General features: G+C 43.4%; 2 protein-coding genes across 3 annotated transcripts in view; one reads left to right on the top strand and one right to left on the bottom strand.

The window, feature by feature from the left end:
* Positions 1-18,779, top strand: part of SESN1 (sestrin 1) — an 82,264-nt gene extending 63,485 nt beyond the window's left edge. The window contains exons 2-10 of one of the 2 annotated variants that reach the window (XM_059829031.1): positions 8,982-9,047; positions 9,952-10,152; positions 11,125-11,307; positions 12,609-12,851; positions 14,137-14,284; positions 15,071-15,183; positions 15,434-15,624; positions 15,877-16,021; positions 17,675-18,779. In XM_059829031.1, the coding sequence (XP_059685014.1) occupies positions 8,982-9,047; positions 9,952-10,152; positions 11,125-11,307; positions 12,609-12,851; positions 14,137-14,284; positions 15,071-15,183; positions 15,434-15,624; positions 15,877-16,021; positions 17,675-17,761 (1,377 nt within the window). In that variant the 3' untranslated portion in view covers positions 17,762-18,779. The remainder of the gene's footprint in view (positions 1-8,981; positions 9,048-9,951; positions 10,153-11,124; positions 11,308-12,608; positions 12,852-14,136; positions 14,285-15,070; positions 15,184-15,433; positions 15,625-15,876; positions 16,022-17,674) is intronic. The other variant, XM_059829039.1, reaches the window with a different exon arrangement.
* A 3,640-nt stretch (positions 18,780-22,419) lies between these two features.
* The window catches only part of ARMC2 (armadillo repeat containing 2), a 58,977-nt gene continuing 55,068 nt past the window's right edge, over positions 22,420-26,328 (bottom strand). Inside the window, exon 18 of the mRNA XM_059831632.1 lies at positions 22,420-22,577. Coding sequence (XP_059687615.1) covers positions 22,420-22,577 — 158 coding nt within the window. The remainder of the gene's footprint in view (positions 22,578-26,328) is intronic.

Below are 26,328 nucleotides of genomic sequence, written 5' to 3' on the forward strand. Positions count from 1 at the left end.
ATTCCTTTGCTCTCCAGACTTGATTGCATGGCCCAGAGAGGTGATGGTATTTGGAAAGCTTTAGCATTAGAAATGTGTAGAACTGCTGCCTTCAATCATGTTGCCATGTTCCCCTGACAGCACTGTCCTCAATGTTTTCTGCATTTTGCTGCAAGATTTGTACACCCATAACAGGAACAGCCTGTGAACAGTTTTTCAGTGTTCAGTTTTACATTTAACAGAAGTGTAAAGTTCAGTGTCACGGAATTTCCCTGCTTGGTTGTTAGGTAGCTGGGTAGGACTCAAAACCGAGCAGCCTGAATTGTAGGCAGAAGCCTTCCTCCCCCAAATGAGTATGCTCAGGGGTTCAGAGCTGTCCTGGCCTCCTCCCATCAAAACTGCAATAGTAGTTGTCCTTTTGGGGTCTGTCATATTTTATTTTAATTCAAAATATTTGAAGGAAAATGATCTAACAGAATTTAGCTTTAGTAATCTTAGATTGCTTTGGAAGACAAAAAAAAAAAAAAAAACGAAAACACGTGGGCCAGCTCAGGGACTTGTTTCTTTTGAAATAATTGATGCCATAAAATCCCAAACCAAAAGAGGTGGGAGATATAAGGCATCTGGCAGAGTTTACAGCCCTGGGGGGTCGACAAGAGAAGTACAGCCTGCTGCAAACAAAGGCTGAGTGTTTTGCTGATGTGATTGCAAAACATATGTTTGCCCAGGACTGTTGCGATCTTGGGAATAGGCAGGAGGCCAAACTTCTGCAGCAGCATACTTAGTCACACAAATATCTGCGAAATGTTAGCCTCCTGCGATTTCTCAGTTTAAAAGCCATAATTACTTTGTTGCTTAAAGAAGAGGTAGAAACTCTTGCATAAGGAACAGGGAGGGGGGGGAGTGTTGTCCAAAGAGCTGCTCCGTGCCGGGGAGGAGAGCGGGTCTCGGGGGCAGAGGGGCCCTTGCGCCTCAGCCGGGCCGTCGAGCCGGGCCGGGGGCAGCACGGAGGAGCGGGGCGGACTGGGGGGCCCTGGGGCACTGCAGGGGCGCTTCCCCCGGGGCCGGGGCTTCCCCAGCGGCAGCGGCTGCTGCCTCTTCTCCTCCCGTCCGGGGCATCTGTTGGCATTCCCGGGGACCGGCAGGCACCGGGGAGAGGGAGCAACCGGGGGGCCGCGGCGAGCAGCTGTACCCCGGCCGCTGCTCCGCCCTGGTGGGGCAGCGCCCTGCCCGCCGCTCCGCCCGCGGGGAGGGAGGGCCGCGGGGAGGGCCCGCCCCGGCGGCGCGGGGCGGTGCGGCGCGGCAGAGCCGCGGCGGGGCTGCGAGGGGAGTGCGAGGAGCCCCTGCCCCGCAGCACTGGCGTGAGGGTGGCGAGACCGGGCCCCCAGCACCAGGTACCCCGCGGGTGGCGAGGGGCGGGGGGCGTCCCCACCGTCTGGCCCCCGCAGGGCTGAGCCTCCCCAGGCGGCGGTCTTGCTGCCCGGGCGCATCCCCAGGGAGAAATCCCTGCTGGAAGGTGGGGCGGGGGCTCGGGCAGCCCCCCTGCAGCGAGCGAGTGTCAGCTCAGCTGAGCTCGGCCCCGGCTCAGCTGCGGGGCCGGGGAGGCAGGAGCAGCGCTTCATTGTGGGCTCCTCGCTCGACCCGTGAAGACGTCGTTCAGAGCTACTAGAGGGTAACTTCTGGGGATTTGCAGGTCCTTTCTAGCTCCCTTCTACGGGATATCCAGCTGCTACCTACAGTGACAATGCAGATGCTGTCGTTAGCCTCCCCATTGCCACCTGGTCACAGAAGGGCTGTGTACCGCTTGTGTGTGTGGTGGTGGGGTGTCTTTGCTGGGTTTTTTGGCTCATCAAAGTAGTTCTTGCCTCTGAATTGCCCAGCATTTATTTTGTTCTTGCACAGACTTGGATTATCCTTTTGAAACAGTGAGGCTGGTCTTGTGTTTCTGATAGAGAAGAGCTTGCTGTAGTTGTAGACAAATATAAGTCAACAGCATTATTTTGGACTGGAATTAAAATGCTGCTTTGGATCTCTTTTGTAAATTTGTTAGTGTCACCACGTTAAGATTTTTCTTTCAAAGGAAATTTTACCCTCAAACTGCTGCATGTTGCCACAGAAACGATTTTGTATTTTTCTGGTTTGTACAGATCTAGTACCTCTTGGATACAAATTGCTTTGCTTTGACATAATCCAGCAGTACAGTCTACATAATGCAAATGGTAACTGTCACGTTTAAACTTGTTTCCTTCTGTGTCACTGATTTATTGGTATTTAAACAGTGTTTACAGCATGGAAATTGCAGACATTCCTTCCAAATCCTTTGCCCTTTAATACTTTTTGTTTCATTGTACACATTACAGAACTGGCATATAGAAAAGCTAGGCACTAATCATTGAAATTCAGCCTCTTGGTTTCAGTGACCTCATATCAAAAGTAAATTGGGTTGTGGTCTCTAGGCAGTTGTGTCACAAAACCACTTGAGGAAGAGCTATTACTGCTGAGGAAGAATAGGTAGTACTTAGGTGCCTTTAGACTACTCCAGTTGGACCTGCTCTTACTGCTCGGTCCTAGAAGATGACCAGAGAAGAGGTGTTAAGAGCTGGAGACTGAGTAGTCTGGGCTTTGCTTTTATTCCTGCCAGTGTGAACAGGGTGTGTGACCTTGGGCACACACTCGCTTGCCTTGATTTCTGTCTTGAATCAAGTCACATAAACTAGTTGGGGATGTTTTTAAAATCTGGTATTTCAAAGGACTTTGAGACATTCAGAGAAAATACACTTACTGATATTTAAATTAAAATAAGTATTTAAATTCATATAAGAATAATGTATTCTCTGTGAAATAGAGACAGTTCAACGTTTGCTGTGCTCTAATTCTAGTGAAGAGCAGTATGGTCTGTAGAACAAAGTGCTTTGTAGCAGAGGGGGGAGTACTTGTTCTCAGTTCTTTAAATCCATGCAAGTGCAGACATGTCCGGTGCTTCAGTTGAATGATAGTTTAAGATACGCAGAAAATGGAACCAGTGCAAAAATTTAGAGTACGTGACCATTTCTGCGATCATTTTTCTGTCATTTTAACATCAATCATGGTTTGTTTGAGAAAGCTGCAATTGTTGTGACTGCTTCTGGATTAAGTAAATGAATAAAATAGGAAAAACTGCCAGTTCTGCTTACCCCCACATTTAGAAAACTCGTAGGATTTGCGGGATTTTTTTTGTGTGTTTGTAGGAAAATAATCATATTTAATCACTACTCTTTGTATCTTAATCCCTTCATTTCCAAAAGCTAACCATCTGATAAGGAAACTACAGTAGCTACTGCATTTAGCAGAACTGAAAATACGGCTTTTAAGCTGAGTATGTATCAGCTTGGTGGTAAGTAACTTGTCCTGTGAGGCCAGTTGTGCCAGTCATTGTTGTTAAGATCCTAAACAAGGAAACTCCAAATGTGTAGCCTGTCAGTGTCACCACCAGTAAGGTTTTGGTCTCCGTGACCTTTAAAGGGGAAGTAGGAACCAGACACAATGAGTGAAGCAGCAGCACGAGGCGTCTTAGACTGGTAAGTGCCAAAGCCTCCCCTGGAAATGCAGTGTGAGCTTCTTGGACACTTAGATGCTCTGAGGCATTTTATCCTATAAGCATATAAAGCTCTAAATGGGTATTTTTAATGTCAGCTTTAAATGCATACCATAGTATACTAAGCTGAATTTTCAGCACTGGCATATTGCGCGGGTTAATTCTACTATAGGAGATTGTGTTGAAGAGTTTTTAACCCACAGCTCATCGTGCCTTTCTTAACCCTAAGCTTGGGTAGGAATGCGCTTAGATTATGTAAAATGATCACTGGTTATCTAGGAAAATGTTACCTCCAAAAAAGGTCACCTCAAACCCATTTCCCTTCTCTGGTTCCTTCCTTTAGATTGTTTTATATTGCATTACAGTGTGTGATTTTCATACAATTTTGTTTGAATCTAGCATTTAGTGCTTAATCAGGACACAGATGATTCAGATGAAGATGTTAATACAAATGTGGTTTAGTGAAGTAAATCGATAATTATATTTTCATTTTGCCTGTGGCTTGTCTATGATAAAATGTTCTTTTTGCCATTTAGAGGAGGCTTAAGTAAGTATGCAAATAAGTCTCTCTGGGATCTCAGATACAACATTTGATATTGGTACTGACTGTACTTGAGGGGAGCAAAATGACTCATTGTGCTAACACCAGGGAAGCAGTCTGAAGATTGTGGTTCATAGCTAGTGCTCAGCTCATGAATCCTGAATGACGGAAAATGAACAATTTGGTAACAGTCCCCAATACTCATCTGACAAAACTGTAATTGAGTTTTGGGAGAGGTTTTGTGATAAGCTGCCAGGAGCCAGTGGTGGGGGAGGAACAGGGATCTGAAAAAGCATTTTAGGTGCACTATGGAGCAAGAGCTGTAGCTAAGGTTAGGTAACTGTTGTTGTTCTAGAGGCCCTGCGTCTCGGCTTGTAACTTAACTCTGCTTCAGTGTTTCCAGATGGAATTTCTGATATTGGGTATCTGTTTGGAAGTGACTATTTGTTTTCTTCACTTATATTTTAAAGAAGTTGAGAACCAAAGCAGATGATGTTCCATTACTAGCAGAGGTGATGCATGTTGTACTTTTAAGTATTTAGAAACCTCTTCTAAGCATTTGCAGTTCAATTTTCCATCTCAAGCTTTTACTTAAATTTGATAGGAATGCTGGTCTTGTCAAGATGCTTAAAAAGGTTACCTAAATGTGGGCTTGATTGACAGAGTCTTAAGATACAGAAAAGCTGTAAGTAGAGTGAGTTTGTAAGTGTTTGTGTTTTTGGAGTGGTCTTCTCTGAGCGTATATATACATCTACTACAGATTTTTGGTCTGGTTGTCATTGTGGAGTTGGATGTACTAAGTGGGCCACACTGGTGAGGGAGAATGGTGACTGGGAAGTATATAATTAAGTTTGTAGACTTGTCTCATTAACTCTTCTGTCTCAGCTCTGAAGAGCTGTTTCTTGGTGTAAATTTGCGTAAAACGTATTTCCTGGCTGAGAAGTCTCTGAAAAGGCACACAGTCTGATGGTTAGGGCATTAGCCCATGACTTGAGGGATCTCAGCTCAAGCTGCCAGTCTTCTGTAGCAGCCTCTGTTAGACATGTAGCTTTTCTGTTTCGCAGGTTTTTTTCTAAATGGAGTTAATACACTTGCTCTACCTCACAGGAATGTTGCAGGAATTAAATGCATGAGATGAGATGCTCAGCTATAGCAGTGATGAGGGACATGTACATTCAGAAATGGTAGGTATCTGGTAAACATAGTTCCCATGGAAGTAATAATAGTGGCTGTACAGAAATACAAGTTACATTACATAAGGGGAAAGAGGAGGCTTTTCTGTGATTTCCAAGGTCATCTCCACCAGCATAGCAATACAGCATTTATATGGCTAAAGTCTTGCTTCTCTGTCAACGTACGTCTGGAAGGTGAGCAGTGGAGTGGATTGCCACCTGGCAAGGCCCACCTCCACTTAGCTGTGACCTTCTGGGTGTTGAAGGTGAAATCCGTTCTACCCTTGGTGCTCAGCTTCGGAGCCATCTGAGTTTTATGTTCTGGCTTTGAAGATGGAGTGCCTCTGATGCATTATTATTATTATTATTATGTATTACTTGCACCTAAAGACTCAGTTGTGGTTGGCTTTCTGCTGAGCTTGGAGCTGTATTCAGCTGCAGAGTTTTTAGACTGAATGGAAATGGTGTGGCAAGGTTAACAAACAAGAGGAAATAAGCCAGGAGAAGTTTAATGCAGAAAACAAAGCACTAAGTAGGTCACTTTAGTGTACAACTTGGTGGTCTGGAATCACATTAAAGTTGCTTGTACTTTTGTAACACCCAAAATAAATATAGGTTGCTTGCAACTGCTGCTCGTCCTAGCCCCAGCTGCTTCGCTGAGTGCTTGTCAGTGGTCCAGATGACATACTTCTTTAAGAGGAAGGTGCAGGAGAGAGACATGGTGGTGTGGCTGGTCAGGATGCAGGTCTTGCCTTTAAGCGGGAAAGCTGGAGAGCAGTGCCCCTTGAGTTGAATGTATTTGGAAGATGGAGGCTTAGTGAAGGGCATCATGGAGTATAGAAATATGTTCAAAACGAAGGGAAGATACTCTAGGACTGTTTTGATAATTATTACTATGTTGTCTATATAGTACTTGAAATGTTGGGATACTGGGAGCACCCAGAGATGCCTGCTATTTTTCAAGTACTAGGAGAACTTGATTAAAAGCTGCTTCTGAAAAAGAGTGGTTTTGAAAAGATCTGCCATAGCTTGTAACTGAATAACAATTTTCAGAAGATTTCTAGTAAGTCGGAATTTATACAACTCTCATGACTGTGGTAACCATGCATCTTATGACAACAAGCTTATTTCTGTTCTCAGCACCCCCTGGAAGAAACATATTTACCCCCAGTTTGCAGATGGGAAACTGAGGCTCATCTTCACAAATCCTTTGCAACGTCTCTGTCAGAACAGAGACTTGAACCCAAGTTTCTCAAGTACTAGGCTGGTGACATGATTTCAGGGGCATGCTTTCTCTCCTGAGGGAAAACAAAGCAACTTATTCAATCCTTCAAAAAACCATAATTCACTTTGCAGAGAGTAATGTAACCTGTTATATGCAGTGTAATCATAGTTTGACATCAGCATGCTTTAAAAAACTGTGAAGTGTATTGATACTGATGTATTTTAGATTGTGAGGCAAAATATGTTAGCAGCCTGCTGATCTCAGGTTCTTAAATCTTGGGGTTTTTCTTCCTGTAACTGTTCTGGGAAAGGGGAAGACTGAAACATAGTTGTTCAAGAATTAAACTTCAAGGTATGTCTCTTGGAGAGCTTGAGTTGGCAGACAACTGCAGACATCTGCTAAGTTAAATGATGCGTACAGGCTTCTTTTCCTTGCTGTCATTTGGATGTAAGATGTTTCTCTAATTTGCTAGTGTAGTTGTAGCTGAGATAAGAAGCTGTGCTAGAGCTTTGAGGAGAGAGGGTGTTTTTAAGATATAAATTCCATCTTACAAGTGGTATTGCTAGAGACTTGGCTGACAGGCAAAATTTGGTTGTGAATGTTGGGACCCTCAGCCAGAAAAAGCTACCTTGCAAACTTTACTGCTCCAGGGAGAATGTTAAAAGACTAGTAGTAAGAGTTGCCCTTTGATCTCGCTTTAGCCAAATAAGACTGGAGACGTGAAGGCATCTGATTTAGGATTTAAGGAGACTGTCAGAGTCTGATGGGCTTTGGTAGTTCCGACTTAGACCTGTGCTGATTGTTTCCGGCTCTCTGAAGCTGCTTTTTAATCTTAGGGGAAAGTTCAGCGAACGGTAACTGATTAATAAAATTGCTTCTCGTGCAATGAACTCATGCAAACAGAAACCCCAGCTAAAGACAGAAAAAGTGCAATAGTGAGTGCAACCAGTATTGCTTGTTTATAACAGCCTTTATCTATGTGGGGAAAATGTAGCAAAGTTAAAAACTGCATTTGGCAGGCAGCTTTTAGGGGCTTCGTTTGCTCTTGAAGCCTAAAACAGCTGAAGGTGCCCCTGTGCTCTGTGTGGCCTGAACTGGCTCAATACAGGGTATTTATTCGACTAAACCCAGTTGAGAACCTGGATGGGGTTGGTATCATCAGAAAACAAGTGGTTTGGGCTATGGAACAGAGGCAATGGATGTGTTTCAAAAGATGATGGGGGAGAGAGAACAGATAAGAAGCCCAAACTATTAGTTTACATATATAGCCTAGTGTTTAGCACTCAGCTCCATCCCCAGCTTTAATCCCAGGTCACCCTCCATTTGTAAGAGCGCCGTGCCATCAGCTGGCCCGTTGGGAGCTGCTTCGGGTGGCAGGGCTCCCATCTTTCCTGGGGAAGCCATGCCTCTGGCTGAGGAGTAATCCTGTCGAGAGCTGGTTTGCAGTGGGTGCTGAGCACATGAAGAAGTGAGCCTCTGTAGCGATGGGGAGGTGGGCACGTGTGAATGTGCGAGGTAAGGCCATGTCCTGCTTCGGCACATGCCTCGTGGATGCTGCTGTGCCTTCTCTGAGGGCTGCTCGGTGCCAAATGCAGAAGCTGCCCTTGAACCCATGGCTCCCACCCTTCTATAGGGAACGGTTTAACACACAGATGCACCGAGGTCTTTTATGCAGTTTGCTCCTTGGCTGCACAAAGGGCCCAGAGTGCTGTAGGCCTGGCAGAAAGCTTCATCTAGCTGAGGGAGAGGGCAAGTAGTGAACTGCTGGAGGGAGGGGTATCCAACCCCCCCTCTTACCTGTAAGGCAACATGTCCACAGAAGTGTGTGCAAGGACATGGCTGCTGCTGTTCTGATTGACAAAATCCCCTTTCTCCCTCCCTCCCAATGTGAATAGCTTTTTATCCTATCTTGAAAAGTAAGCAGATGCAAATGTAGATCAGGTACTTTCAGCAGTTTAAGAGCTCTTTGAGGTTGGGGAAAAAGAAGTCTGATTAGGGTTACAGCTGTTTCACTTCCTGACAGATGCACAGAGTGTTATGTGCTGGCGTACTGCGGATGTACACACACACACACCAGTCTCGTTTTGTATCAGTGGCATAACCACACAGCAGCCGGCTATGTACTGAACTCCTTGTCCTGGACACCCTGCCAAGATATGCTTTATGCAGCATTTTCTGTGAACCAGGTTGTAGGGTGTGTGTGCATGTAAATTTGTGTGTGTTTTCTTTGGTTGGCAGGGCCTTTGTTGTTGGAATTTTTTGTTGCTGGAGTGGGGCAGTACACTGTAAACAAGTGTGGCTAATTATAAAGCACTTGTATAAAAAATTATTTGCATTTGTACAAATGGTACTAGTAAAAGTACCCGTGTAAAAGTACCACAAGTACCCAAATAAGCCCAGCTCTGAATGGAGGATTCTTTTCTTTCTTGCAACCACAGCTTAAAAGCTGTTTATAACTAAATGCTGAGATGGTGTAATTTTCTTTTCTAGGAACTTGGAATAAGAATTCCTAGACCACTGGGACACGGACCAAGCAGATTCATCCCCGAGAAGGAGGTGTGGTAGTGTTTTCAAGTACACAGTGAACTTTGTGCTTTTAAGGAACACCCTTTTAGTAGTAACCCACATTTGGTTTCAGGACAGCTGCTGAGCCGCAAAACATTTTCAGTTGCGATCACATTCAGTCCTGGTGAGACTTTGGCCACAGTTCTAGTGTACAGAAGCAGTGAGAGCCCTGGGGAGCTTTGGAATAGTTATGACCCCTCCTGTACTGCTGTGTTTTCTGTGAGATTAGCTGTTTCCTTGTGAACATCCAAATGTAATTTCCTACTGGTCCACAAGGCACCTGCCCCCCTGCTCTCGGGTTACTTTTTTTTGAGCTGTCTCTACCATTTTGAATAATCTGAGAAGCTTCAAAGTGCTGTGGCTGAGCATTTCTGGTGCTTCTCTCCTGATCGTCTGGTAAGAGAATTTGGAGCAAAGGAAAAGGTAGTAATATGCCTGTGTTTTTCTAGGAATTTTAGAGCTTTAAGCTTCAATTTCCTTTTATTTCTCTGTCTTGTCACCTTAGCAAGTTTTTTACTTCTTTCCCTCTTTTCTCCTCAATGAAAATAATTATTCAATTACCTTGTTGTTGTAATAATAAACTAAGTTAGATCAATTTGGTGCATTCAAGAAAGTGAAGGTGAGACAGTCAAAAATGAGAAGTCAGGGTTGCACAGGAGAAAGTGTAAAGGCAAAAATCTCCCTTTTGCTCTTATAACCACTGGTGATCTCCTAAATGAGAGGTATTAAAAGGATTTTCTGTGCCTTGCCTTATGTGTACTGATTTAATGCCATTAATAGATTTATAATAGAATTCCTTTCACTGGGACCTCTCGGTGCTGTGGTAATATATTTATTTACTATTTTATTGGTGGTACTTAGACAATATTGCTAATTGCTCTTTCTGTTTAATCAGACGATTCAAGTGGGAAACGAAGACGCCATGATGCACACGTTGTTTGCAGATTCTTTTGCTACGCTGGGCCGATTGGACAATGTTACCTTGGTGATGGTTTTCCACCCACAGTATCTTGAAAGCTTTCTAAAAACTCAGCACTATCTACTGCAAATGGATGGTCCACTCCCGCTTCATTACCGACACTACATCGGGATAATGGTATGCTGGAACTTAAAGCAGCAAACAGAAACAGGCGCTTTGGCAACAATCTCTGGTCTTGTTTAATAGCAGTTATTACTGTGTTTTGCAGTTTTTAGTTGGAGAGGCATTTCATCAGGAGCTAAGGGGAAAAGCAGAGTAGGTTGGTTTGTGTCTGGTTTACAAATTGTTTCATAAGACCAGTACTTTATGTTCATAGTTTCGGTAGGACTGTGAGAAAGGGGGGGTGTGGAAATCTGTTTTAAAAATAAGACAAATGTTTATTTTTTGTTTCCTTAGTATCTCAGAAACTGTTTTTCAAGAAAGCTTGTTTGTGTGTGTGCGCGTGTCTGTGTGTGTCCTATCGAATGCACCTCCCTCTAACTCAATAGTCCTATCATCCGTTTCTGAATCTCTAAATTCTAAGGAAGTTTTCTGCCAGAAGTGGTTGATTTCATAATTTTCCAATCTGCCAGTGCAATGGTCTTTGCCTGTTGAATTAAAGTTTTAGACTGTGTCTTAATTTGATGGGGAAAGTATTATTGGTTGAGTAAATGATACTGGGTCTTCTCTTTGCTGAAAAGCTGCCCTTAGTCTCTCTTGCTATATGTGTTCTAAAACCTGCTTTTGTTTTAGCTGGTCAAGATTCACCTAGAGACAGCTTGCTTCTTCCCTGCTGGAGAGTACTATGCAGTATGGCATACTTGTTTCAGGACATACAATAAACCTATGCTTGTACTTCTCCCTCGGTATAGGCATGTTGCACCTGTAGCCAGCATAGTTATAATGTATATGAATGAGGAATGTTTACGTTGTGAGAACAATAATCAAAACAGGCTGATGTGTTAATCCCAATTTTTTTTACTTCAGCCTTTCATCACTGCAAGTCTTACTCATGAATATTTTGAGGAAATGATGACTTTATCGTATTTGTCATAAAGCACTAACCTACTGTAATTGTTTTCTGTATCACAATTGTGTTTCCCTTTCTAGGCTGCAGCACGACATCAGTGCTCTTACCTTGTTAACCTTCATGTGAATGACTTCCTTCACGTCGGTGGAGACCCTAAATGGTTGAATGGTCTGGAAAATGCACCTCAAAAACTGCAAAATTTAGGAGAACTGAACAAAATGTTGGCTCACCGACCCTGGCTTATCACCAAGGAACATATCGAGGTAAATACTCCATGGAGTAATGTGAATGTACTCTTATTTTTCAGTAAATGCAATCACAGAGTCAGACAGGGCGAGAGATGTTCTGTGTTACTGCCTTTCATTTCAGTGTTGTATCACTGTGATACTGCACAATATAATAACACTTGTGCCCTTGTAAAACTAACATGATGATAACTGGTCTTCAATGACTAACAAATTTAATTTACAACACACTGACATTTCAGAGTTGCCATGTCAGAATTCTGTTGGTGCGATGACGACGTGCTCAGATGTGCACTTCCTTAAGTCATGTGCTTTCAGTAGCCAGAAGCCCCTGAGCATTTCTGAGATGCTGCCAGAGGTTAGGCAGAACACCAATCACCACATTTTTGTTTCAGTTGCTGCTGGTTCACATGCTTAGTTTTCAGGCTGGGTTGGAGGGAGCAGGCTGGCAGAACAGCCCAGAGGAGTGGTGGTGGCAAAAGCCAGCCAGGACGGCAGCACCAAGAAGCCAGCAAGCAGCTGCTTCTGCTGCCCCCTCCTCTGAGGGCTACCCGGATCAGCCAGCTTCGAGGATGTGTGCAGCATATGTGCAGCAACGGCAGCACTCATGGCAGTCTGGCCATGGTTACCAGACCAACTCCGCTGTGCTTCTCTTTACCCTTAGCAAGGAGGAAGTGGGTGCTGGGACTTCCTCGGTGCTGTCTGCCAGGTGGAGAGGCAGCAGCAGGTCCTGCTGGGAGGCAGGACGCTGGGCTATGGGGGAGGGTGCGTGCTCTGCCAGAAGGCCCCAAACCTCCCACACTTTCCTGCCTGAAGGGGAAGTTGGGGTTTGAAGCTTCTTGTCAAATGTAGAGCATTCCACCCACAGGGACAAGAAGGAGGGAGCCCGGCCCTGATGCCAGGTTTTTACGCAGCTGATGCGCAAGGAGTTGCCAGGGTTTTCTGAGACTGTAAAGACCAGTTGTAGAAACATGTAACTGTTGTGGTTGCTTCTTCATCAGAGGTGTGAAATTTAAATGCAAGTCAGTCTGGCCTCAATACAGATCTTATGGTGCAAAATAGAAACCTGAACTAATTCAGTAGCTGAGGGCCAGAGAGGGGAGAGACGTCATCTCCTTTGTGGCTTAACCACACGAGTCTCTGGCTGGCAGGTCACCTGGTAACAGGACACTGAGCATGCTAATGGCAGCAGAGAGTTAGGAAGCAAGTGTGGACGTTGGAAAAATAATTTTATCTGGTAAAGAAATGTGTTGATGAACTGCATTAAAGTGGGATCATTTTAATTACTTTAATACTTTTGTCTTGCATTATTTTTGAAGCAACTTTTGAAGACTGAAGAGAACAGCTGGTCCCTGGCAGAGCTGATCCACGCGGTCGTTCTCCTTACACACTACCATTCCCTTGCTTCCTTCACATTTGGTTGTGGAATCAGCCCAGAGATCGACTGTGAAGGGGGTCACACCTTCAGGCCCCCTTCTGTCAGTAACTATTGCATATGCGATATTACAAATGGTTACCACGGGGTGGAAGAAATTCATGCCAGCCCAACTGGAAGTATTCCAGTAAGTATCTGTCTGAACAAACAACCTCTCTCAATAGTAGTAGTTTCTTTGTAAACAGGCATGGAGGTGCCTGTCTCTCTTCGTTCGGTGAGACTGCGATTGGTTAGCCTAATCCAGATGAGGGCTAACTAGTTGAAAGGATACATTTAGGGGAAGTTGAAATGACACTGGTAAGCTGGGGGACGATACTGAAGGGAGAGACAAAGATACAATCTCTCAGTTTTCTATTTTTTTGGTCTGTCGTCATTCAAACTGTCATGCAAACTGAGACGACTCCTGGCCCCAGCTAGTTCATGATAAGTGTCCTGAGCAGCAGTGGCCAGGAATGCTTTTTTTCATGGGTGCAGTGGAAAGTTGGCTCTTCCTTTTATTCCAGTCTTTGACTTTGTTGCCTTGAGGTGTTTGTGATACATCACACAACAGATCATTCCCAATTTTCTGACTCTGTCTCTAAAACAGTATTTCCTGCCTGCAGCAGTTATGCTCACAGATCTGTACTTGCTTCCACTTACCAAAAAGCAAGATGTGAACCTAAGCATTGGTTTAAGAACAGTGGTAACAGGGTATTTTCAATGCTGGTTCCTTGCCTGTGAGACTTTACTGCAATGGTGTGGGTGGCATTTAAATTCTGTTTGATGGAGCTTGCTGGTTCTCTGAAGGAGCAAACTGCAAAAGGCAGAGAGGAAAGGGGCAGGACTGTGTAAAGTGAAGATAACTTTGTTTAGCTTTTTGCTGATGGGTTTTTACAAGACCAGATACTGACTTAATAGTGTGTTGTGGTGTTAAAACAGCTCTTGTGAAATAAGATTATCTTGCACTAGCTTTCCTTTAAGGCTTCGTTAAATCTGCAATTACATTCACTCTTCCTTTTTCCTCCAATATGTTTCTTCTCTGTGAGCAGAGAAGGGGAAAAATACAGTTGGGTAGTAAATTGTGGTTACTTCCTCTGTAAGAATTTCTGTTACAGCTCCTTGTTTTTCAGTTGTTAAACATTTAGATTAAGTATGAGAAATTAATTTTAGTGTGAGAACCACTTGTTCCAAAAAGCTGTGATTCTTGAAATATGCTAAAAATACCAGGGATCTAACTGAGAAAAGATGATGGCTAAATGTGAACTGTTAGGTCAGTACAGATGTCTTTCAAGAACTGTTTTCGTTGAAAAATCAGTATTTGAAGATGTAGATGAAGGACACAGCTTGCGTTTAAATTTTCTGGCTTGACGATTTCTGCCATCGTTGTCAGTTCTTGTTACATGGAAATGAAATGTTTTTCTCTCCTTTTCAAGCCTACAGAGTCTGTCTGTGAAGTTGAAGCTCTTATGGAGAAAATGAAGCAGCTACAGGAGTGTAGAGATGAAGAGGAAGCCAGCCAAGAAGAGATGGCTACACGTTTTGAAAGAGAGAAGAGAGAAAGCATGTTCGTGTGTTCTTCAGGTACAACAGATGTAGTGTGTATATATATTTATTTAGACTTTTCCAAGTCACTTGAAGAAATACTTACTACCACAAAAGGAAAAAAAAAGTGTTCTTAGATGTCTCAAAAACATTATAATTTCTTTGAAGGGATCGAGATTAGGGGTGCCTTGTTTCCTTCCAGGAACACTAGAAGCAAAGTAGTGCCAAGATTTGTGGCTTCTCTCAAACACACCATAACACTCACTGACCAAATTATATTTAGTACATTATTTTAGACATTGTAAAAAGAAGTCCTTAATACACTTAGCTATTTAAGTGTATGAAACATTACTTTCAGATGACTGTGAGATAAGACTTAATCTGTTACAAGCTTAGGGTTGTTGAGAGCTCTTCAACAGTTTCCTCTAAAATAAACTTGGCATGGAAGTCTTAGAGGTCTCTTTTTTTTTTTAATAAGTTCTCCTTTCCAAAGCAGATTTCCCCTTGACATTTTTACAGACCCTTTGAGTTAGAAGCAAAGTTGTCCCCTAGACTTAAGAGATAGAGTGAAGACTGGTACATAAAAGAAGGGAGAAAAAGATGATTGTCTGTAAGAAAAAGTCTGAGTGTTTTTCATGGAGTTGCCTCTAAAAACCATAGTTGTAGTCACACTGAGCTGTACCAAAGAATTTTAATATGGGTAGTCCAGTGAAACTGTGTTTATTTAAAAAGCACAGAGACTCCCATTCTTTGGTAAGAGTGCCACTAGCATGCTTCCAGTTTGTTCTTACTGAAATTGTGTGAAATTCTGTTTGAAATTAACAGAAGATGAAGAATCGGCACCAACAAGAGACGTATCTCGTCACTTTGAGGATACCAGCTATGGTTACAAAGACTTCTCCAGGCATGGAATGCACGTGCCCACCTTTCGTGTTCAGGTAACAAGGATGGGGGCTGCTATCAGGAGGTTTAGTGCGCAATCTGTTTGTTGTGCCAAATACCAAACCTGGAAATTGCTGTGCTGTAACTTACTGCCCCATGGATGAGCAGGCTTAAAGCAAGCAAGTGAACAACCCCCCCGACCCGTCCCCACTGGATTATCTGTCCTGAGATAAATTACATTAAAGCACCAGGTCTTCACAAGTTCATTTCTGAAGTGCTCCATTCTGCATTTTCACTTATTCTAAGGATTATTCCTGGGAAGATCATGGCTACTCCTTGGTTAATCGTCTTTACCCAGATGTGGGACAACTACTTGATGAGAAGTTTCATATTGCTTATAATCTGACTTACAACACAATGGCCATGCACAAAGATGTGGATACCTCAATGCTAAGACGAGCGATTTGGAACTATATTCATTGTATGTTTGGAATAAGGTTAGTTTTACTACTTTCGTTCTAAACACATCAGATGTGTTAGCATTGGCTTTTTTTTTTTTCTTTCTTAGATTGAAGCAAAGCTATTTATTAAGGAAACATGGATGTATTTTTAAACATATTTTTGTTTATGGGGGAGGGCCAGTAGTAGTACAAATTACACAATTTATTTTGCCATAGGAACTTAGAAAAAATGCAAGTGAAATAACTGGTTCTTGAAAATGAAAACGTTTTTCTTTCGATTCCAAACAGATATGATGATTATGACTATGGTGAAATTAATCAGTTGTTGGACCGCAGCTTTAAAGTTTATATCAAGACTGTGGTTTGCACTCCTGAAAAGACCACAAAAAGAATGTATGATAGCTTCTGGAGGCAGTTTGAACACTCTGAGAAGGTATGGTTTGTATGTGTGCTGAGGGACAGGGGCCGTAGTTCTGTTTGCCACGCTAACAGCCACAGCTACCCAGCTAGCATTTAAGCTTCAGCTGATGTTACTGGGATTCTGCTCGCATTCAGTAAATTCATTAGGAGGTGTAGTACTTCCCAGGCTGAAATAATTTTTCATTTCCTACTGCATGTTTGCTAGCTAACAGCTGGCATTGACAGTGCAAGCTCTGAACTGTATGGGGAGGTTAGACATGTAAATGGTAGAGCTTCGCCTCGAAAGCAGCTTTCTCCTCTGCTGTCAGTTGGTACTGCCTGTGTCCCAGAGAGGCAGGGAAGTGATGCGAGATCCATCCCTTCACCTCAGACTCAGAGCAGCTTGCTTGCTGGCCAAGGTCTTTGCAGTCCTACAGTCATCTTTAGTGCAAATGGCCCCAAAGCAGTTATTTTGTGTTAAAGCCTGAAGTCCTGCTGCTGGGTTATAGTCTGAATGGCACCCCCCAGTAATACTACTTGCTGTTAACTCTGGAATGTCTGCTCCATCCAGTTCACATCCTCCAGTTTTTCTTTGGAAAAATATTTCTAGGCCTCACTTAAAACAAATGCTGATATAGTGCTGAAATATAAATGTGCCTTAATCAGTGTTCATATCATCAGAGGCTCTATTTCCTGCGAAACTCCTTGTGAAAATAGAGATACCCAGTTATAATAGGGGTACTATAACTACAATGATTTAAGGTTGTTCAAGTAAGATACTACATCTGTTTGTTTTGGTTAGACTGACTGATAGAGACGAGCTTTTCAAGCACACAGACCCTTAGATATAGCCATCAAAATCCAAGGATCATACATGTACGTGTCACTGAAGGCAATCACCGTCCATCCTCATGGAAATCATGTGAATGAAACCACACACAGCTGTTACATGCCAGAACAAACTCACAGCCAACCTGCTGTCAGTGAGAGAATACTTTTCACCCCCTCCCCCACATGGTTTCTGATCTCATCCTCAAAGAAATACAGTAAAGACATTGAGGAGAGGAGCTGGGGAACAAAAATTCTTCCCTCTGGTAGCTACAGAACACCTCGGTCTCAATAAAGATAATAGTTTTATGGCATGTTACAATTTTTATTGTGTTTCACCTGAGCCAACTGCTCCATGTTGTTCAGGTGATAATTACCTGTGTGTTTCTCTCTCTGTCCCACAGGGGCAAACGACCTTATCACCTCTTCCTTTGCTAACAACCCCTTCTGCTCCACAGGTACCAACTACCCTTTTGCCTTTGACTAACTGATTAACTTAATCAAGCTAAATTTGAAGAATTATTTTAAAGCTGCAGAAGGGCTCGTGTGCTTGAAAGCTCATCTGTTTTTTCCAGCTAAACCAGTTGGTCCACTAAAGGATGACTAGCTCTTCCTATGAGTCCGGCCCTGCTTGGGTGTACCTGTGGCCCACTGCAGCACTGGGCCGCAATACTGCATACAGCACTTGTTCAATCTTTCCTCCCTCAGCAAGCTTTACTGATAGAACTCATTATCTGTGTAGCTGAAACGCAAAGTGCTCCCCCACTATTATGAAAACCACAGCCCCACAGACTTCCTTTCACTGGAGTACGTTATTGTGAGCACGCTGTTAAAGTGTAACTTCTTTTCTTTCCTGAAGGTCCATGTAAATTTGCTTCTGGTAGAAGCTCGGATGCAAGCTGAACTACTTTATGCTCTGAGAGCTATTACTCGCTATATGACCTGATGTCTCCGGTTGCCTGTCGACGTTGGAATGTTCTGCAGCTGCAGTATGGCAGAGGAAGATACAAAGCCTCAGGACCAATGGTAGCTATAAGTTAAGATGCCCATTGTGCCATAACTCCTTTAGTTTCAGCTATTTCCATGTTTGGAATATCACTGCTGCCCCTCGGCAGTGAACGCTTGGCAGTTGAAAAGACAGGGTAGTGCAGAAGTGCTGCCTGCTCATGGTATTTTGGCTTTAGACAGCACAGGACACTCTATGAACTTGTGGCAATATAGCAAATGATAAATACATAGATCTTGTGTTAAGGCGAATACTATGGGAGTTGGAGTGTGAAAAGAAGTGGGACTTGATGACATTTGCTTTCCCTATGAGAATAATTTTAGAAAATCTTGATGCTGCTATTTGTGCTGGTGGAGTGAACAGACACAGGCTGCTGTTCCAGTTAAGCTAAAAGTGAAAGTGAGCACTGCTATTGTCTGAGCCTTTATTGTGTGGTTTCAAAACAGCCTTGTTATTTAGATTTCTTTTTTAATCAGAACTAAACCTCTTCTCTCCACACTGATAATCTGAAAGATAGCAGTCAATTTTCTCCACTAGTTTAGCCTTAAAATGCTACAGGACATTTGTTCAGCATTATTTGGTAAGCTCCAAAGTGCAATGGTCTTCCTATGGAAAGAAGAGGACTCAAGTCCTCAGAGCTTTTTAGAGATCTAACTACGTGAAGTGTCGAGTAGCTTCGTGTCCTGTTTTTCAAGGATGAACCGATACCTGTTCAGGAGCTAGGACAAGGTGTGGGAATGTTGTTCTAGACTGCCAAACAGTCCTACTGTATTACATGCCCAACGCTGGTCTTACTGATTTTTGCAGTTGCTTAAATAACTAGGCTAAAACCCATCTATTTTTAGTAAATCAAAACATGATTAAAAAATGCTGACGTTTAATAGTGGGTTTGGAGAACACATGAATACTTTTGTATGAGTGTGAATTGCTTTTTAAATTTGTCAGTATTACTGGTATTTTTTAAATAAAGGTAACAACTTTTTCTCTTGGTGTTTTTGTGTGGTTTAACTTCACACTTCTGTTCTTACTGATTTATTTACAGGTTCAAAGACCATTTAAAAATGTTTGAAATGGTAACTGAGCAAACATACTTACAGTGACAAACCATGACTTCTTCAACTGAGTCTAAAATGATGAGAGAAAACAAAGTTTAAAAAATAGATTTATATCTTCAGTAAAACTATAGTAGGAACACCTCATATACTCCTGCTGTTTTCTTCCTTCCCATAGTCCTCCATCCTCTCTTCAGGTATACTCTGTTGTATAGGGTTTTCTCTTTCCTCACTGGTAATGGGTTTGATATGATTGGAGATTCCAACTGTATGTTTATATAATCACTTATTTTCAGTAACTAGGTCTAAATGTTATTTTGAGAGTTAAACTGATTTTAAAATCCTTTGGTAGTGAACTTAGTTCCAGATTAGGCTGCTAATTTTCATAGGCTAGTGCCAAAAGGGTATCTGGCATCAGAAGGATGGTCAGGTGTGGACCAGCAGACTGTGGAATGTATGGCAAGAGGCACCAGGACGGGGATTTGCTATAAGGGAGTGACAGATTCTTTTGGATGTGCTCCTACAGCTGGCTGTAATGGGGGTTATAGTACACTCAAGTGTAGAAACTCCTACCTGCTTACAGGAAGGTAGGAGCCTTATTTGAAATGGACTTTCTGAAGCCCAGAGGTAGAATTAAGACTTCTGTCCCCTGGCCTGGTTCTCAGTTAGCTCAGACCAGTTTCTCTGGTCCTGAGCAGCTCCTGCAGAGCCTCAGCCTGTGGCTGCGAACTGCAGCAGCTCGTGTGTGCGCAGCAGCAACATCTCATGCACCTCAGATGTTGTGGGCACTAGTAGTACTGGCAACTCACCCCAAAAGACCATGTGGGCAGGGGATCCTGTCCAAAAGGCCCAGGCAGTGCATGGAAGGAGATGGTATGCACCAGCACCTGTGAAGGGAACCAAATGGCTGGCTGCTGCCTGGGCCCAGGTGGGACACTATTAAAAAAAAAAAACAACACCAAACCACATACAGGATTTTCTTTTGAGTCTGCGCTTAGAGGAACATGGCAGAGCCATCTGACCCATGAGCAGCAATTAACAGCCCTCCCCATCAGCCCTTGCCTTTCCCTTTTCTTTGTAGATTCAGTTCAAAACTTTGGGCGTGCACACACCCAGCCCACCTCAGATAAAAATGAGCCGCATGAGAGAGGCCAAGTACTTGGCCGCTAAACAGGAATGGGCTCCTGAAGTCAGAAGAGAGCTTCTGCCTCAAGGTTTGTAGCAAAGACAACCAAGTACATCAGAAATTCAGCATTTTGGGGCTTGTTCTTGTTACCCAGAAGTTTTGTTCAAAGACATGGGCCCGTGCAGCTCCACAGGAGCCACTGCTGGGTTTTGCTGTTAGGTGCCTCTGCTGCCCTCTCTGCTCTACCCAGCACCCTCAGAATGTGCCTCTTCCTGAAGCAGTTGCAGGCCAGGCTCTGACTGCGGCCAGAGCTCACACACAGGGGCTGCCCCAGCTTTGCGCTCCGCTACAGGATACCCAATTGTGCCCTGTGCTACCGGACACACTACACAGCACTCCAGGCCCTTGTTTACAGTTTGACTGGTAATGACTGACATAACTAGCATTTTCTTTGAACAAATTTTAATTGCCTACATTTCCACCTTGACTTGAGCAAAACATCGGTTTCAGGCTGCCTTCTGACAGATACTCAGTGCTTGTCAATTGTGATTAGACCTGCTGAGAGGACTTTGCCACAAGGCCTTTTCTACTGCATCCCCACCCTGCATTACACAGCCTGGTGCTTGCCTGCCGTTGGCCTTGATCTATATGCCAAGAACAAATGCCTCCAGCTCTCTCCCCACAGGGGAGTACTTACCCATCATCCTTTCTTTAATGCCCCCAAAAAACAAATCCATTCTTTTTTCCAAGAAACAAATGGGGCGTGGAAGCCATTTATCTTTCCCCTCAACTTTAGCTAAAATTAAAATAGCAAAAGAAAGAATGATAATTGAGATCTTTTTGAGCTCAGCAGAGCTGTTTTTGGAGCCAAACCATACTGAACTGCTGAGCAGTTCTCTCCTGCAGATTGCAGTGATGGAGGCTGCCACACATATAGTCCCTATGCGATTCACTGCAGGGCTGAGCCTTGCTGGTCCCAGGAAATACCCGAGCTGCTGGGACAAAAGGAATGTTGCAAGTTTCATTACCTGCACTGAAATTTCCTCCTCACCACTCCCACAACCTGGACCATGAAATCTCCCCTCCCTTGCCCAATCAACAGTAAAGAAGTCCCCAAGAATGTAGAAGCAGGGACCTACAATAGGAAAAAAAGTTTCCCAGCCTCCTCTGGGAGGAGGCTTCGTCTCCTCACCTGGAAGCAGAGGTCTGGGCACTGCCAAAGGTGCAGCAGTACCACTAAGGGAGCTCTGAATTGCTGCCTCAGAAAAACAAATTCCTCCAGCCTCTCTGCAGGGATTGCCAGGCTGGACACTTGCTCTCCTGGCGCACACAGCACAGTGCAAGGCTGCTGACCCTCAGGATCAGAGCCAGGAGCCCAGCAGTCCCTGCACAGCCGTTTATTCTTAGCAATCTGAGGTCAAAAAAGAGACAAATGGGTCAGGTCTGTAAAGCTTTCTGTAGCCAGTTGGGCTGTTAATGCTTGAGGCCAGTGATGCACCTGCTGAGCTAATCCATGGGCTACAAGCAGGGACTTCCTGGAAGGAAGAAGACTGAGTAATAATAAACAAGCCATCAGCAGTCAGAAGGAATGTGAAGGATGTACAGCCTTTTGTTGCCCCATGGATGGAGACATGAGCCCAGGGAAGACAGCTGGCCAAGACAGTCTGAGAAGTACAGGCACACAGGCGGCTCCTGGGAATGTGGGAACAACTGAAAGACGACTAGCTAAAATATTCTCTTACATCAGGGATATGGGTGTTTTGCCTGAAGATGTGAAGTCCCAATTCAGAAAAGCCTCTTTCCAGCACAGCTGGACCTATATTCCATGAGGACCAAGGAAGGAGCTGGGATACCCTAGCCACACAGTGTCAGGTAAAGAAAGGGCGATCTCTGAAGGAACGGGGAGCAACTTTCCCCCTGACCACTGACAGCATTCAATCTGAAGAGTGAAGCTTATGATACAACAGAGCAGAATGCCCCAATAGCATTTGGGTTACTCTATCACAGAATTCTATATAAAGTAAAAGTGTGTCAAAGTCTGTAGGTAAGATGTGACTCCTGTCATGTAACATTCTTTTATAGTGCACAGCATTTTTGGTACCACAGAGGTCCAGGTACTCAGTGGTAATTTACCTTTTAAAAATTAAAAGTTCCACAAATAATAGTTTTGTTTCATTTTCCCAGCCAAGAAACTATGCACTTAATAGACAAATCACACTGAACAGCTGGTTGATCAGCTCAAATATAGTGTAAAAAGTAATTACACATGCAAAAATTTCATACAAGCATCCAGTATATAAGTGCCAGGCTTTACTGGCATTTTAAAAATTAAATTGCCATGCTCTCCAACACGCTTACCAATAGCAATGTATATAAGAAATACAAAGCTGTACAACATACACCACAAAAAAAAAGCCTGATTAAAATGGAGTAGTAGTCACAGTTGGAAGAAAGGAGCGATGGCTTTGAATTCTGTCAAGAAGTTTTTCTGCCACAGGTTTGAACTCTCTTTCCCAATATAGTTTGTGGTAGTCCCTTAAATCTCTGTCAAGCCTGTAATCCAATGCTAGCTCTTCATCTGCAATCAAGGAAAATATCGTCATCAGTTCTGAATAAAAATATACCCAACCATCTATTTTTTGACCACAGCACAAACAACTTATCAGTTGTGTATGTTGATGGCTTAAAAACAATTCCATGTTTAACTAAGCATCACTGTCTGAGGGACTTAGCTTTAATTGAGAATAAAGAACGTTAAGGTCAGTAAAACAGTAAAAAGGGTATTGCAGGCTCTATTATTCTTACACCTCACAGGTGTAACTTAACTGTGTCTCCGAGATCAAGCATTTACTGTGACTGTCAGCCTGGAAACTGCTCAGGTTTTAACACACTCACAGCAGGTTTGCTAGTGTAAGTAAGTAACCATATTCATCCAACTACAACTGTGTTTTTCCTGTCACAAATTGCTTTGCTGGGCAGTGTGACTTACCTTTCTCCTAGACTATGAAAGAGCACCAGATTCACAATCTGTTAAATAACTAACTATGCAAGGGAGCAGGTAAAAGACAACCTGGAGCTGAAGAGAAACTTCAGTTACCCACCTTCTGAGTCAAATTTTGTGTAGAAAATAGACGCTCAAACAGCAACTATTCTCATTTAAAAGAATGCCAAGGTGCCTATGCAGAGCATATGGCCTGAGCTGTAACAGCTATAAAGGAAGAGCCGACATTACTCTTGCATGGAGACGGGCTGACGGGCTCCACTTCGTAGAAGTTACCAGTAACTGCCGACAATACTTGACTTCTATGTCACTACAGTGTTTCTAAATATCAAAATTAAAGAGATGCTGATTGTGAGGTAGATTCTGAAAGGGGTTCTGCAAAAGAGATGACATTAGAAGCTTTCTGTAATAAAGAGGGAAAAAACCCCCATTCTTTCAAGTAAGACATGTCATATCTCTGCAGGAAGAAACCCTGTAATCAGAGATAAAATCCAGCCTCAGACATCAGATCTATATTTGACAGTATCCTAGGATAAGTCAGGTTGTACAGTCCATCTGGAGCAGAGCCACCATAGATCAGGTTGCTCTGGTGCATGTACTGCTGAGTACCAAACACGTCCGAGGATGGAGATTCCACAGCCTTTCTGGGCAGTCTGTTCCAGTGCTTGACCCCTGCCATAGTGGGAACTTCTTTTCCTAATACTTAATTGGAATTTTTCTTACTACAACTTGTGCCCATTGGCCTATCAATGGTCCAGTAGCCTAACATATGTAAAATGAATTTCAACAGCAGTGAAGTGACAGACCCTGAAGAGGAAGATAAGGGATTATTGGTTTTGTTTTCAGGCAGAATTGCTTTGCCTACTCTTGAAATTATTTTTCTACCCAAATTAACTATCTTCTAACACACAGCAAGAGACATTTCTCCCTTTTAGTAGACAGCTGTGTCCCCCAGAAGTTGACTGAACATTTATGGAATCACCAAGGTCAGGAATTCCAGCCTACAAGAACAAGGGTCAGAACCAGTTCCAAAGCTGAAGTGTTGAACCAAAACAGTGAATTTCCCAAAGCAGAATGTGAGTAACACTGGGGATCAGTGTCCCACATGCAAGCTGTGCATTCTCAGATAATTTAATTTTCCCATGACCCTCCTCAAAACTAGCAAAATTGGGTACTGGCCAAACAGCGTATGAACTGGCTGCAAGCCCAGAACAAGACAAGCACACTGGGTCTGCCTGTTATGGGGGAAGCTGAAAACTAGAGTACAGACTCTAGTCTGCAAGGGCTACCCATCGCTGTAACACCAACAAGACGGGGGCCAGGAGCCCTGGAAGCTAGTATCATGCCATGTAAGAGTTCACATGTACTGAGATTCCAAAATAACCCCCTCGAATTGATAGTGGAGGTAAAGGTGAGCACAAGAAAAGTCTGGAAAAAGAGAGGGAGAAAGGAGGTTTCACTGAATGACCAAACAGAAGAATGTTTTCAAGACAGAGACTTATCTCCATTGCTGCTCATGAGGGACCGGGGCAAGGCAAAGCTGCTGCCAGGGGCCTGGAAACACCAGCCTCCAGGAGCTCTGAGCCAATAAAGTGACACGAGACTCAAGAACAGCTGAAAGAAGGCAAATGACAGTGCCATTGGAAAGCAGTGCCACTGCGTCTCAGGCTGCTGGGATCAGGCAGGGAAAGGAAAAACAAAATGGCATCTTTTGTCCAGCCTTTCTCAGGCACATCTTTTCAGGCTATTTCCACTCCCGTTTGGCTCCCTCATATCTTCTGTCATCTTGTGCCAGGTAGGAGAAAGAAAAATAAAGGGGAGGAGGCCAAGCACAGCAGGTGAATTGAGGTGTCTGCTGTGCCATGCTCCACTTCTTCTGCTTCCTGAGGGCCTGCTGATGCTTAAGTACAGTCCACTGACCGTCAGCAGTTGCCTCCTGCTTCCTGAATGACAGATCAGAGCAATGATGGTTCAATGCTGTTACTGGATACAATGGGAGGAGGAAGATGTAGGACAGTATTAACCAGCTGCTATTACTAAAATCTGTTGGCTCTTAACACACAGAGAAACCAGATCCAATAACTAAGATGCACTTTTTCTACAGCTACTCTTCGAACTACAGGGTGAAGAAAGACTAGCCTTCTGATATAATTCTGACCCATTTTTAATTAATTGTCATTACAGTTGCATTACAATTGCAATTGTACATGAACTTCCAGTTCACAAAAGTTAATGAGAGTTCCTATTACTACCCAGCCTGGACTCTGCAGTCAGATTAATTGCTGGAATAAGCAGTGTTAAACACAGAGGGAAAAATAAGTAAGGATTTTCCAAAGCAAAGATACATATTTCTTGCTGCATGCCAGAAAATTCAAGCATGATTGCGGCTGTAAAGTTTGCAGTTCTGTTGCAGAATGTTAAAAAGTGCACTAATGATCTTGAAACACAGAGTATTTTCAGATAAATAGATGGAATTACTGCCCACATTAAGATACGCTCTATCATGAAAAGGAATGTAATGCAAGGAATGATTACAGAAATGAGTAACAGTAATTCTGCTGTAACTGGAAAAAAATCCTCACAAATCCACCCACTTTTCTGATTGTCTAAAACCAAAAGAGAACGCAGGGATCTCACTTTCTGTCTGGGTCTGACTAACATGCAGCCTTCTCCACAGCAAGCACACATCTTTAGTAAATTTCCAGTTAAAACCAAATCAAAATTAGTTAAGGTTTGCTTCAATTTCATTTACATTTAAAAGATTTTTTTAAAAAAAGATAACTGCAAATGACCTACCCAAGATAAAAATCATAACCAAAGCAGTGCCCATAAAATAAAGGAGGAAAATTAAATATAGTAACTATAGGACCATTACATAGCAATTAAACTCTGTAAAATTTGAAGCAAACGTAAATGTGCAGATGAAAAGATCCAACTAGGTAAGCAAAGGGTCTTCATATTCACTTGTAGGCACCTTCCAGCCTGTGTTTGTGGAGGAGCACACCCTCCCCGGCTGTAGGGAGGAGATGAGAAATTCTCAGGATATTGTCCTTGCCCACAAGGAGATCATGGTGAGAAAAGAAGGGCAGCCAAGGGACTCTTGTCACAAGGAGCAAGCTCAGGCTGTTGCACCACAGAGCCCTCCAACTAAGGGGAAAAGCCATATTCCCCAGGCTGCCCACTGTGTGCTGTGCAGTAACCAGGTGCATCACATCTGAGCCCCCACTTCTGTCAATACCTGCAATGACCTTTGAGGCCAGAAGGGCCCACATCCAGTGAAAAGTATGTTTTGCGCTGAAGGTCTACAGGATAGTTGGCTCAAGCAGAC

Source organism: Gavia stellata, chromosome 2 (genome assembly GCF_030936135.1).
Source record: "Gavia stellata isolate bGavSte3 chromosome 2, bGavSte3.hap2, whole genome shotgun sequence".
NCBI lineage: Eukaryota > Metazoa > Chordata > Aves > Gaviiformes > Gaviidae > Gavia > Gavia stellata.